Source organism: Lissotriton vulgaris, chromosome 11, assembly GCF_964263255.1.
Source record: "Lissotriton vulgaris chromosome 11, aLisVul1.2, whole genome shotgun sequence".
Lineage (NCBI taxonomy): Eukaryota > Metazoa > Chordata > Amphibia > Caudata > Salamandridae > Lissotriton > Lissotriton vulgaris.
The window spans coordinates 1070651580-1070665806 of NC_141699.1; the positions used below are offsets into that span (position 1 = coordinate 1070651580).

The 14227-nt window shown below is 48.1% G+C and overlaps 1 protein-coding gene across 1 annotated transcript in view; it reads right to left on the reverse strand.

Moving 5' to 3' along the window:
• LOC147684108 (5-hydroxytryptamine receptor 3A-like) overlaps window positions 1–11295 on the reverse strand; it is a 47049-nt gene extending 35754 nt beyond the window's left edge. Inside the window, exons 1-2 of the mRNA XM_086942600.1 lie at window positions 11063–11295; window positions 797–960 (exon numbers count right to left, since the gene is read on the reverse strand). Of these exons, the coding sequence (XP_086798726.1) occupies window positions 797–960; window positions 11063–11114 (216 nt within the window). The 5' untranslated portion in view covers window positions 11115–11295. The remainder of the gene's footprint in view (window positions 1–796; window positions 961–11062) is intronic.
• Between the last annotated feature and the right edge of the window lie 2932 nt (window positions 11296–14227).

Here is a 14227-nt window from a genome sequence, read left to right on the forward strand (position 1 = left end):
ACTCCGTTTGTAGGGTTATTCTTAACTCTTCTTTTCGAAGTCAACTCTTTTCTAAGTCAACACTTCTACTCATCTGTGAACAATGCACAAATGCCCACACACCCCACGTTCACACAAAGTACACTGCATTCTCCCCTTACCTTTGTGAACTTCCCCATCCCACACTCCCAAACTATTGGATGTAGTAGGCTCTGCACATCCTTTCAAACAGTACCCCGCACATGTCAAATCCCAACCTACAGGCGGAGAGGATCGCCCAACTATGTCAACAAATACCCAACATGAAGAGTCCCGTTGGCTGACTTGAACTAGCCAAGAGTTACCTCTTCCAGCCTAGCCAGTCTCATTCAGATGCTCCAAATAAATTCTTAGCTCTTAGAATCCTTAGAGAGAGAAATAGAGGGAGAAATAGGGACAAAGTACAGAGAGAGAAGCAATAGAAAGAGAAAGAGAGAAAGGGACAGAAAGAGAATCATTGTGCAAATGAAGTATTGTAGAAGAGAATATTCCTTAAACAAGGAACCAGGTTATCAATGCCCCAACTTACACACTACAAAGGACAAAGTCAATTAATTCTGAAAGGTGATCCAAGCATCTTTGCCTGACTCCCTTATTAAAAATGTGTAATATCCCACTCAGAGTATACAGCAGTGCAGCACGTTTTCCTACCAGCACATTTATGTCTATTAAAGAAATATCACCCAGATAAGAGTGCAACCCTCACCATGCCCTCACCCTAGACTAGATAGGGAAATGAATCCTACCACCCCTGTAATCTGATAACGTACGCCCGTACCACTCCAAGGATGGCGTATATGGTGAAGGAGATGTTGGCGCTGGTGGGACGGTGATAGTTGAGCGTTGGCCGGAGAGATCGCCTGTTGAAGACGTCCTGCAAGGACTCATAGGAGGGTCCGGCCTGTGACCCTGTGCAGGTCAACATAGAGTCCACAACCGGAACTATACAAGAAAGACGAAAGAGAAGCACGTGAATGAGGAGCACGACTGAGAATCTCTTACATAGTCAATGGTTACCGTGAGCATTTGGCGGGACTCCTGGCCGTACTGGTGCAGAGCCATTTCATACTTCTCTTAAGCCTTCATCAGTAAGTCTATATTTAACTAGCAAGCACATAAGCTATATGTTATATCTTTAGCCTTTACATAACCAGCAAATACATAGGGCTCTATTATGAGTCGGGCAGTTCATGGACCTCCAGAATTGTGGGGGCGCCTCACCGCAGCCACCAGGAACCAACTTTTCCCTGGCGGGGTTGCAGCGGTCATGAGGCCACAATATGTTTGATATAACCTTGATCTGAAAGGAGCGCTTTAATTCATCAAAATTCCCAAGTTAATTACTCTTTAAGTAGCTCAATTCACAAAAAGTCCTAGTGCTTTCTTTTTCTCGTTGACAACCTTCTCACCTCATAACCTCCAGTTTTTATCTTCTTTTAACCCATTCCTAGAATTATTCTGCAAACTCTCTCCTGCCTTGATTTCTGCAGAGACTGCTGCTGTTCTTAGGGATGTTTCATGTTCATTTTCTTACAATAGTTTTATTGTGGTTCTTTCTAGGAGGGTTGCCAAGCAACCTCATGCTGTTCTAATGTATAGCGTGCTGATACCCCTCCGGTGAGCTGCGCTTCATTAAAATGTGGAATAAATCAAGAGATAAAGTCGGCCACGTGATAGGAATACAGATCTGTCTTTAAAGAAAATGTCAAAGCCGAACCAATGCTTCGAAAGCCTATGCTATGCTCATCAGGGCACTTGCTTGAGGATAACAAAATACCCTTCTCAGACATACCTGTATTATTATAAAGGCTCTTTGCAAGAGGACAATTCTCAGCAAGGGACAGCCCTCTACTTTCATTACCCCTTCATCCACCCATCCATCCATCTATCTATTCATTCATTTATCCATAGAACCAGCCTACAGGTCATCCAATCCGAATCGGCCAACCCAGCAATCACCCCACCCGTCCATCAATCTAACCCCAAATGACACTTGTGCCACACCACTTCCGATGCCACCAGGAAGACGCCCGACCAATCCAGCCACTCCTATCCACCCCTGACGCCCCCGCTAGTACATCCATAGTTACGTTATCCACCCATCATTTCAGACACCTTTCTGCTTCCACCTAGCTTTCACCCACTTTCACTCCATGTACCCTTCTCCACAAGCACCCTTCAATCCCCCCGTTGCCCATCCACACTTCTTTCTGTCCACTTCAAATTCCACCCAACTTTCTCTCTCCACCTGCCCCAGCTCCTTCCACCCTCTGCTTCCACCCACTTCCAGCCACACTCTTCAGTTAACATCTTTCCAGCCGCCTCACTCCATCTTTTTCTCATTTCATCCAACCCTTACCCTATCCACCTTAAAGTCTGTGATACCTCACCTCAGCCAATCCACCCTCATTTGGCTATCCATCCACCTTCTCTCATTTCACTTCTCTCTCCGTCCGCCCATCCATCGTGTTTCTTCTAACTCATTGGTTCATGTGTAACTCCTAGATCACCACGCTCATTCACCCATTCTGCAAGAGTGATGAACAGACCGACTCCTTAGTCCTTCCTACCACCCATCTACCCACCTGCCTCTTGCGGTAGCCTTCTCTTTTAAAATCCACATTCGGATCATCTAACCCTTCGTGTATCTCCACTCTACTACCCCACCCCCACCCTCCAACCATATGCACCCCAACCTTTCCCTCTGATTACTTCCTTTCACTCTTGCCCCTCCATCCTCTTCTCCGCTATCACCCCAGGTTCCATCCAAGATCGACCACCCTGCCTCCATGTACCCACATCACCCCCTGCACCCCTCACTCCATCTTCTGCCCTTTCTGTACCCTTCCCTCCACCCTCCCACCCATCACTTCATCAACTACCCTGGCATGACTTCAACCCCACCTCTCACATTCTTCATTCCCCTCTCTACAGACCCCCACAAGCCGCCCCTCTTGGTACACATCCAACTACTCATCCATCCACCGCTTCCCCCTCCTCTCCATCCAACCCCACCGTTTGATTTTCTCTCCCCATCCCACCACATTGCTCCTCCATTCAGCGCACAACCGCCACCATTCATCAGTCCTTCCATCCACCCGTAACATTTAGTAAGTTTGGCCAATCCAACCCCTCCTCGATCTCTCCACCAGGCCACCACTACACCCCTGCATTCCAGTCCATGTTACTAGCCAACCCCCCTCTTGATACCCATCATCCCACCTGCCCAGGGCTCCATGCACGCCACTCCCAACCGGTCCATTCCCCGTCAGTCTGACCTCACAGGTTTTTTCAAATATCCGTCCCTAGATGCACTGCTCTAACATGCCTCAAATGTTTGCCATCTATAAATCTAGTGATCTCGTTCATCCTTCCATCTATCCATCCATCCTGTCTAAGCATCAACCCCACCCACTCATCCAACCACAATCCATCTTTCCACCTGGAAAATCAATCAACACATTTAAACCCAACAAGACTGTGAGGGTGCCTGCATCTTTGGCTGGTCCCTTCAACACAATGCCTGATGAACCAGCACAGTATTTAGGGCTAAACCGGACTCTCTGTTATGGTGTGCAGATTGAGAGAGTACCCAGGAACAACACGCTGCCTTTGGTCTCATTTCCCGGGGTGCACTCTCCAATAGCTTGGACCTATTCTCCTTTCTTCCAGCCATTCTAGGAAGAATGCCAGAACCTTTACTTCTGTGATTTCACAGGGATCTGAGCGCCATTTTTAATGTAATTTTCTTTTCCTTGTAACACTGTTATACAAATTCCAGGTACAGCTAGATTCGATAGACTTGCATTAAATCGTGAAGTGACCTTATCTCCGAGACCCTAGTCTTGCTTTCCTCTTGGAGGTCTTCGGAAAGTATGCTACTATCATTTGTATTCCTATGTCAGTATTTCATCAATTTACTGCTCTCTTTTCTTCCAGTGCAGTATATCCCAAATGATGCACGTTTGACAGAACATGCGTATTTGCCTATACAATCCAACCCTGTACCGTGGGTTCCCTGTACACAGCAAAATATAAAATTGCTGGGTATTTGTGATAAGTGACTGAAAGTACTATTAATTCTAAAAATTGAGGGCCCGATTCACAGAACTAACTTAAGACAAAATCCTAAACGTACTACTTTTGGTATTCACTGAAGTTAGGATTTTGTCTTGTGTTTGTCTTAAGACAGACTTAAGACAGACTTAAGACAAACTTAAGTTAGGATTTTGTCTTGGGTTTGTCTTAAGACAGACTTAAGACAGACTTAAGACAAACTTAAGTTAGGATTTTGTCTTAAGTCTGTCTTAAGACAAACTTAAGACAAAATCCTAACTTCTGTGCATACCAAAAGTAGTTGAGTTTAGGATTTTCTCAAGTTAGTTCTGTGAATCGGGCCCTATGATAGTGTTACTTAATGTGCCAAAGTTGTGCCATCCTGTCAAAAGCAAGGGTATGGCCCCCCAGAGGGATACAATAAAGGGGCGCCTCCTGAGAGCTTGTTTGCCTCTGCGATTGCATCTATAAGTAGGTGCGGGCTCAGAGGCAAAGGAATTCACTCATTTGCATGGGGGCACGCCCCCCCCCATGCAAATCCCCCCCCCATGCAAATGAGAGAGCCACACCCCCGTGCAAATGAGAGAAAGCACTGTTGAGAAAGCTGGGCTTTATGTACGTCAACGCTTTCAGTATTACAAAAGGGGACGCACAAGAGTATGCGGCCCCTGCTGTAATGCCATAGTGCCCCGTGGGTGAGCAAAGTGTACACAAATGCCCGTTGCATCCCGTGAGGGCTTCTATAAAACGGCCCCAGGTGATGACTAAAGTTAGGAGGTCGGGGAGGGGTTACAGAACAGTTGTGGCTGGCATGACTCGCTGGGAGGGTCGAGCAGGCAGGGGGGTTAATTAAAAAAAATAATAATAATTTAACTTACCTTGGCCTCTGGTCCTGTGTCGCGTCTCCTCTCTCTGCTTCTACAGGAAGCAGGCAGCCTCCCTCTCCTCCCCTAAGCCAATCACAATGCAGCAATGGCAGCATTGTGATTGTCTAGGACGCTGACCCCACAGGCATCTATGGGTAGGCCATTTATCTCCATGTAGGCTACATGCAGCTTACATAGAGAAAATGCAGAGGGTGCATGACTGGTTTGGTCGGCCTGAACAGTCAGCGCCCGCAACAGTGGGCAAGCCACTCCTCCCCTGCCTAGAGCAGGAAAGCCCACCTGCCTGCCTCCAACCAAACCCTGTCTTCTGCTTTCTCACAGAGCAAGAAGCAAAAACATAAAATTGTATTTAAAATACAATTTTATCAGTGCTTAATTTGAGCAGGGGCTTTGAGGTGCTCAGCACCAGCACCTAATCCTCAGCACCGGTGCTTAAGGCACCAATTAAGGACCCACTCATTTGGAAAGCAGGCAATTTTCCTCATAATCACAGCATTTTGAGCCACGCCAAGACTCGAACCCGGTTTTCCAGCTCCGAAATCGACAGCTCTAGCCATTAGGACCAGTCCTCTCCAGAATAAGTGCTGGGGCTCTTGTCAGGAGGCAGTTTGCACCAGCTTATTTCTCCTGTTAGCGCTTCCTCCTGAGGAGAGCCCCGGCACTTTTTATTTTACAAATTAACCACTGCATTTTATGTTTATCCTTCTTGCAGTGCGAGAAATCAGTGGGGCAACGCTCCTCCGCCCACGTGGAGGAGCCGCCCTCAGACAGAAACATCAAAGTATCAGTTTGCTGTTTACAGGTGTGATCAATTTCTAGAACAAAAAGCCAAGCCATGTTGGTGAAGTGCCAGCTCTGTTATGCCTCATTAACAGAAACTCTAGGGAGGAGATTTGGTCTAGGCCTGAGCTGCCGACTTTGGCCCTGGAGCACACGGTTCCACTCCCAGCGTCGGCTCAACAAGGTGTGATTCTGGGCAAAACGCTTAATCTCCCAGATCTTTGAAAACTGTGTAGTGTAGTGTCATCTGGTGCTCTGATGCCCTTAGATCAAGTTTATCTATACTACTATAATAAAGTAAGAACTTTCAGGCTTTGAGGCGGGTAAACTCTGGAACCACGGCGCCAATCTACACACCCGATACACCGTTGAAATCGTCAGGGTGTGTAGATGGTTATAGGCTATATAAATATAAAAAATAAACGTTATTTACAAACTTTATATTTTAAAAAAAAAGTAGTCCCTCCAAAGTAGCGCCGGCCGCGACGTACGTGCTCACGTCAGGAGCACAGGGAGGAGCGGCGTCCGAGGAGCGGCGGACATGGCGCCGGGGATGAGCGGTGATGTGAGGAGCAGCGGACAGGCCAGTGGCGGTGCGAGCAGCGGAGAGGCGGACATGGCGCGGGGGAGGAGCGACGGCAGACAGGCGATGAGGAGCAGAGCGGCGAGGAGCGGTGAACTGAGGAGCGGCGGCTGAGGTAAGGCTCCGGGGACAATGTCGGGGCAGGCGGGTGTCGGGCCAGGCGGGGGACGGGGAGTTACAACACAACAGATCGGCTGAGGAAAGGCAATGTCGGGGCAGGCAGGGGTCGGGGCAGGCGGGGGACGAGGACTAACAAGGTGACGGGTGGAACATTTTGCACGTACTACTGTCCACGGGGAGTTACAACAGAACAGATCGGCTGAGGAAAGGCAATGTCGGGCAGGCGGGGGTCGGGGCAGGCGGGGGACAGGGACTAACAAGGTGACGGGTGGAACATTTTCCACGTACCACTGTCCGACCTCCATTGACTCAGGACAGGCGGGGGTCGGGCCAGGCGGGAAAACAGATCGGCTGAGGAAAGGCAATGTCGGGGCAGACGGAGGTCGGGGCAGGCGGGGGACGGGGACTAACAAGGTGACGGGTGGAACATTTTGTCCGACCTCCATTGACTCAGGACAGGCGGGGGTCGGGACAGGCGGGAAAACAGATCGGCTGAGGAAAGGCAATGTCGGGGCAGGCGGGGGACGGGGCCGGCGGGGGCACGGGCTGCTGGGCAATGTCGGGGGAGGCAGGGGTAGGGGAACCCTGAATGCTCCCGGACAAGGTCGGACGGGCTGCTAGTTCTACATAAAACGGCAAAAAAATAGACTCTGCATTAACCTAAAGAAATCTATGTGAAGTCTACAACATATTTGCTAAAAAAATCTGCACACACCTAGGAAGCAGCAATACCCTGCCCTCAGAGCTGGAAATCAGCCACCCTCTCGTGGTGTGCCTGCCCCCCCCCCCCCCTTCCTTTACAAGAAAATATACTTGAACTTGTATTGTATTGCGGCATTTATATAGCTCTCTATTCCCCGGAAGTGGCTGCAGATTGCGTCTGTTTGTGCCCCTCTGCGCCCTTTTTGAGTGCAGGGTTGAAAGGGTATTTGGTGAGGTGCATGAGGTTGGGAGATGTGCTCCAGTCACGGCGCATCGCATAGCGCTGCGCTTAGGTGATGCAACGTGTGAGAACAGACACAACTGACAATATACAATGCATACCACCTTTTTTGGCAGCGCTGGTAACTGTGAAACCACCATTGACTTTGGAAATAGCCAGGGGCAGTTGGAGGGTGGCTTTAGCGGCCCTCCTGACCTTAACATGCCTCCCCCCCCCATCGTCAACAGCTGCAGTGGGCCCCTGTTTCCTTGACTGAGCACTAACATTTAGAAAGATATTAAAGAGCGTCATTTATTTACAGTTTACTGAATTAAAGGAAAATAAGCGAACAAGTTGCCCTGCACACCTTCTCTTTGGGAACACCTTTATTTTTAAAGAGAATCTTGTAACAAACATGTAAAAATATGAGCTTGTCTCTTCAAAATTCAAAAAAGTGCATTTCATTAACACGCAGAAGCATTTTTTTAGTACATTTTTCATTTCTTTATTTTGTGTTTTATAGAGCGCAAACTTGACCCGTTGTGGTATCAGAGCGCTTTGCAGGAATCATAACAATGTACAATACGCTTGGAATCACGATAATATACAAAAGATAAAGAGGGGCGGGTGCAGGATATATAAAGGATAGCGGACACGTATGTACAGTTAGCATATTATAGTTACTCGAGAACAAGTCCCCAGGGGCCTCATTTATGAGAAATGACGCATCGCTGCGTGAAAGCAGCGATACGTCACTTCTCAGTGCGCACTCCTTGCGACATTCCTGATGCGTCATATTTAATGTATGACGCATCATGTCGCAAGGAGTTACAGATACGTCAGTATTTCTGACGTATCTGTAAGCACAAAAGTGACGCATTGCTTGAGTGTGTCACAAAAGTGACGCAACTCCAGCAATGCATCCTTTCACATGGGGCAAGCCCCATGTGAAAGGGCCTGCGTCAGTCTTACGCCTGCTGTGAGGCAGGCGCAAGATTTTGACGCAACGGTGTCCTAAAAGAGTTGCAGTGAAATCTCATAGATTTCACTGCGTCAATTCTATGACCCTTCCTTGCGTCAATACGCCCCCTTGCATACATTATACCTGGCGCAGGTATAATGTGGCGCAGGGTTTACAAAGTGACGCATTACCTAGATGCGTCACTTTGTAAATATGGCGCAACAAGGCGCATTTTTTACGCCACTGGTGCGTCACAAAAAGTGACGCACCGGCGGCGTAAAAGTGTATAGGCATTTATATAGCGCACTACTTACCCGTAAGGTCCCAAGGCGCTTCGACCGCTGCAAAACCCTTCCTGGCTTCCCTGAGAGATGGTCCCTTAATGGGTATCTCCAGGGTGAGACCAGGCATCCCCGGCGGTCTGGTGGGGCCGTTAGTGAAGATGAGGCAAGCTAATGCCCAGAGTTGCCGAGTGTGAACGCTGATCAGAGTGGGCACTGAGGCGAGAGAATTATCGAGTCCGCTGACCCTGGTCCAAAAACCTGCCGCGCCGGGAATCGAACCCTGGTCCCGGGCCGTCCTCTGCTCTCGGGTCTGCCGCCTCTAACCAGTGAGCCATACTACTTCACACAAGTGACGCACAGCCTCATAAATGAGGCCCCAGGTTTCTAGGAGCGGTGACTAGGTAATCCGAGGGGAGGCGCTAGTCAGGAGTTGATCAGGGTCTCTGTGCTGGTACACATCAGATTACATCACTGTATTGAAAGGAATTTATTAGAAATTATAGTTTTCAAACATGAACGTAGGCAGTTCATGCCTCCCCGCCATTACAACAATGCCATAGTGAATCAAGTCTCGTGCCCGCTCTGCATGGCTTAGGGTGTTATAAATCCTGGAACATTATGGTTTATTATATCTAACACAAAATAATGTTTTGCACATTGCACATCCTAAACACAAGTAATTTCAAGGTCTTCTCAAATGTGATAATGAAGGAAAAGGAATCAAAATGAAGCAAAACAATTGCTTGGGATCACACAGTTTAGACCAGTGGGAAGCCGGGATTGATCCTAGGTTTTCTGGTTTCACATTGTGCTGTTTAGCAGGTAGAAGGGTATCTCTTGAACTCTCTCATATTGCACTAAAAGTTGGTGCTTTGTCTTTAATTCTTGGTACATGAGGTTAGAGCGTGGCTGGCAGACAGAGGCCGCATGAAAGCTCAGTTCACGTTGGGCTCCAGGTTCCAAGAGAACTTTGAGCGCAGCCAGAGCCCGGGGTCTGGCTCGAGCTTGACTTAAACCTTCAGTGGCTCCATCACATAATTGCAATTAAGGGGACAAAGACGTTGGAAGGATATGATTTGTCTATCATCAAACAATTTGGTGACACAGGACAAAGAACCCCACTGGTGCAGGACTCCTTGGTTCAAGATTCATAACTTTCTGACTGCACCATATTTTAGAGAGAAGGTTAGGAGACTGGGTGTCCTCTCCCCAGGGGTAAAATCAAACGATTATTGGGTTAAAGCTCTGGTATGTTGTCACTTACTCACTGCCAGAGTTTAGTTTGATTTAAGTCTTTCCTAGCTCCTATCAAAAATGGAGCAGAGACATATGTTCAACAAATGATTACATAGGAGCACACAGTTTGTCACCACTGATTAATAAAAAAAACCATGGGGCAGATTTACAATTACTGGCGCATCCTGGCATATCAGCAGGGATGCGCCAGTAATTGTGCCGCATTTACAATGCGGCGCACCATGGGGCAAAAACGGCAAAGATGCGTGACGCATCTGTGCCGTAAAAGCGGCGCATTGCTGGAGTTGCGTCGCAAGCGCGACGCAGCTCCAGCAATGATCAGGGGGGCCCTATGTGCACAATGCTGCATCAATCCTTACGCCTGCTTCAAGCAGGCGCAGGGTTTTGACGCAGCATGGGCCCAAAAGTGACTGAGTGAAATCTTGTAAATTTCACTCAGCCACTTTTGGGAGGCGTTCCTGTGCCGGAACGCCTCCCCCTGCCACGGTACACCTCTTCTGGTGCAGGGCTTTACAACGTGACGCTTCTGGGAGATGCGTCACGTTGTAAATACCCCGCACCATGGCATATGTTTTGCAGCGCTGCTGCGTCACAAAAGTGACGCACCGGCGGCGTAAAAGCGGCGCAAGGGGCTTGTAAATCTGCCCCATTGTCTTCTAGTTCCATAGTTTCCATCTTACTCATGACACAACAAATGAAGTGTGAGTGGTTGGGACAGGTACGACTCAGGGCCACTCTCACCAAAGGAATGCCACTGTGCAGTGGAACTTGCCCAAATTCACAAGCAGCTATATTGCCAAAGTGGTAAAGCCGGGATTAAGCGACCAGCAAAAGGATCATAGAGCTGCAGCTAAAACACAGCACAACACAGTAATGTCATATCTATGACTCTTCTAGACATTACAGGCTTAATGTGCACACCAGTATGGAATGAAACTCACAAGGTAACTCTAGGACTCACTGTCTACCCCGTCTACATGCTTCGCTTCCCCTATGTGCATCTTACACCACCCTCTCACCACCTTCCTACCACCCTCCACCCTTCCTCAGGCTCCCCCCTGCTGGCATCAATGCAGCCCCCAGTCAAGCTGTAGACTATATACTTTGACCCCCTCCGAAAAGGTTTGCAAGTACCCATGACCCTAGGTATATGTGAACACACACACACTCACACACAGCAGACACACCACAAACCTTGAATCAGTGCGCCCCACAGGGCAAAGTAGAACTGCTTCTTGGCGTCCATAGTCTGAGGCGTCCCTTCTTCGCTCCCTTCCTTGCCTGTCTGATCTGTCTCTGTCTCGGCCTCTGCTCTCACAGGATGTCTCTGTGCCAGTGTTGTCTCCTCTCCCAGACCTTTCTTTCACCTTATTTGTTTTCTCTGTAACTTCCTTTGGCCCCTCTCCATTTTCCTATGACTCGGTCTGTTTTTCTTGTTCTTTTTCTTCTCTCCTTTAGTTGATTTTAGTCTCTCCCTTCCCTTGGCGCATTGTTCTCTTTCTGCTCCATCGCTCCGTTTTTTCCACTTTCTAAATCTTCTTCTATTTGCGCCTCTTTCTATTCTTTTCCACAGTAACTATTTTCTCACTGTTGCTGTCTTTTTCTCTTTCTCTTCCCCCTGGCGTTTTCTTTCTCGCTCTCCCTCTTTCTTCTCTCCTTCTCATAGACATCAAACACTCCTCATTCTATCTAATTAGCTGTCACCTGTCTCTTTTTTGTCGTCTTTCGTCCCACCTTTACTGCATTTCCCTTTTCACTCTACCGCTCTCAACTTTTTCTACCCCCCCCCCACATTTCCCCCGTTTCTCCCTTTATTTTATTTCTTGTTTATTTATATTTCACACTGTCTCTTTTCCTTTATTGTACCGTCTGAGAATACTGTCCCTCCAATCGCCCCCTTCTGTCATCCCTAAATATCCCCCCTTGCTTTCTGGTTTTTCTGTTTCCTCGGCCTCTCTTTCCGCTGTCCCTTTGTCCCCCCGCCTCTCACTTCTTCTCTTCTCTTCCTTGCTTCACTCGCCCCTTCCCTCACTCACTTTTTATTGAATACATGATCTTATATCCCTCCCGGGGGTTCCACGGCTTCCATAGCTCCAGCGCTCTCTTCTCTCCCGTTCTTTTTGCTGCAGTCCCTCTTCCATGTGTCTCTCCCTCTCCCCTATTTCACAGATCTTTCTCTCCCCGTTCCCTCTGTCTCGCCATCTCTTCTCTCTCTCTCTCGATTCCCAGTTTCTCCTTCTCTCCCCCCTCACTCTTTCCCGTCTCACTGCTCTTTCTCCCCTTTCTTTCCTCCGTTTTCCGTTCTCTTCTTCTCTCTGCCCCTCTCTCTTTCTATCCTCTCTCCTCCTCTCACCGCACACCCCCTCCCCTACTCTGTTCTCCCCCTGCCTCCTCTGTTCTCCACCTGTGCGCCTGGCGGTCTCTTTTTAAGGTCTCTCCTGGACGTCTCTCCTCCGGCTCTCTCATTGCCCCCCCCTCCCCCTCTCTAGGGGCCACAGAGGCCTGCCTGCCCGGCACCCTCCCTGGGGCCCGCATTAACACTCCTGACACTGGTAAGTCTTGCCATTAGAAGTGTGGTCTGGGCGGGGGCCGCTGGGCACCGCTGGGCACAGCTGGCAGAGATGTTTCCGCCGAGGCACAGGTGAGACAGTCACACCTCAGCCCTCTCTCCACACCTCGGGCTGTTATCTGCCTGCGTGCAGGTGGACACCGAGCCCCCCGAGCCGGGGTCCGATGGGGGGTGGGGGGGGGGGGCATGCTTTCCTCCCAGCACCCGATCTGTATCACCTTCTCTGAGGCTACAGTTCCGTTTCCGGTCTCGTGGGCTTTGAGGGTGTGTTATTCTGATACTCAGACCTTTCTCCTATTGCTGTTATTGTACCATTAGCAGGTGAGGCCCCTGGGGCCTGTGTACCCGTGCAGTAAAAAAGAGCAATTGCTTTTTTTTGGTCTGGCTTACAGACAGCTTTAGCCAAGTCTAAAACAAAGGTTATGATAATGGCATTACAGTTAGGGGCGGTAATAAGCAGTGCATTATGGGGGCACAAGTTATAGTTAGCTCACTAAACTATAAGTGGGAAATTTCAGTGGTTCTTCAGTTCTGAAAAGTAAATTATTTGAGAAATGAGACCATATTGGAAAGTGGATGACGAATTCACGCTTCTATGAACCCTCCTTATGAGAAATGATAAACTGGTACCTTCATCAAATGCCAAAGACAAGCTTATCAGATTTGCCCAGAGGGTCATATGGGATTCACAGGAACAAACAAAAAGATTAGGGTCTGAGTCATGGAGGCCGTATGTGGACCGTGATGTTGAGAGATTGGTGCAAAATTGCTATGTTTGTCGAGATGCCAATAAAACTACGTGCACACGGTCGTATCTCCTAACCCCTGAAGGACCATAGCATTAAATCAGGATCGATTTTATTGGTCCAGTGTACACATGGCCAAATTTAATGAAATTTGCTGTTGTGTGTATTGATTATTACAGTAAATAGATTGACTTACAGTTTATGGATAATCCCACGTCAAGCAATTTCATAAAGTTTCTTAAAACAATTTTTGCCGGGGAAGGCATACTACATAGTATTGTAAGTGACAAAGTGTCTCAGTTCTTGTCAATGAAAATGAAAACATTTTTACATCCTTCAGGAATCAGTCATTGTGAGTCATCCTTATATCATCCCCAAGGAAATGGTCAAGTTGAGCGAGCTAACTGCATCATTAAGAAAGCTGTTCGGCTGGCTTTGAGAAATGATACCTGTGAGAGAGACTTTGCAGGATTGTTGAAGGTCCAACCATACAACCTCTCACAGTGCTACGGTGTCACACCATTTGAATTGTTAAGTGGAATAGTGCCTGTAACTAAGTTGAGTACACATCCTGCCGTCAAACCAAAATGTACTAGTGTTGAAAGTGTTCAGAGTATGAAAAATATTGTACTAGATGCAGTAGTTAGTAAACAACTTAAAATGAAGAGATATTACGATCAAAGAAAGGCTGTGACTCAGACAAAGATAAATGTAGAGGATTTTGTAAGATCAGACTTCCTAGAAATTGTGCAGGTGCATCTAAATTTGTAGAGCCACTTTGAGTTATCAGAACATCAGGGTCTGCCATTCGGTTGGAGAATGGGGAGTGGTGGAATATATCATGTGCTACTCGTGTGACTCCCAATGTGGAAAACACAAAAGAAGCTGTGAATAGTAAAGGAATTAGTGGTGATCAGGAAGATTGCGGTCACTGAAGAGTGGGCTTCACCTCACCTCCTTCACACGAGGGGTGGGTTGGCAGAGGTGGGCACACCTTCTGGGCTGTTCTAATTTTTCCCGTCTATCCTCCTGCCGAAAAGGGGG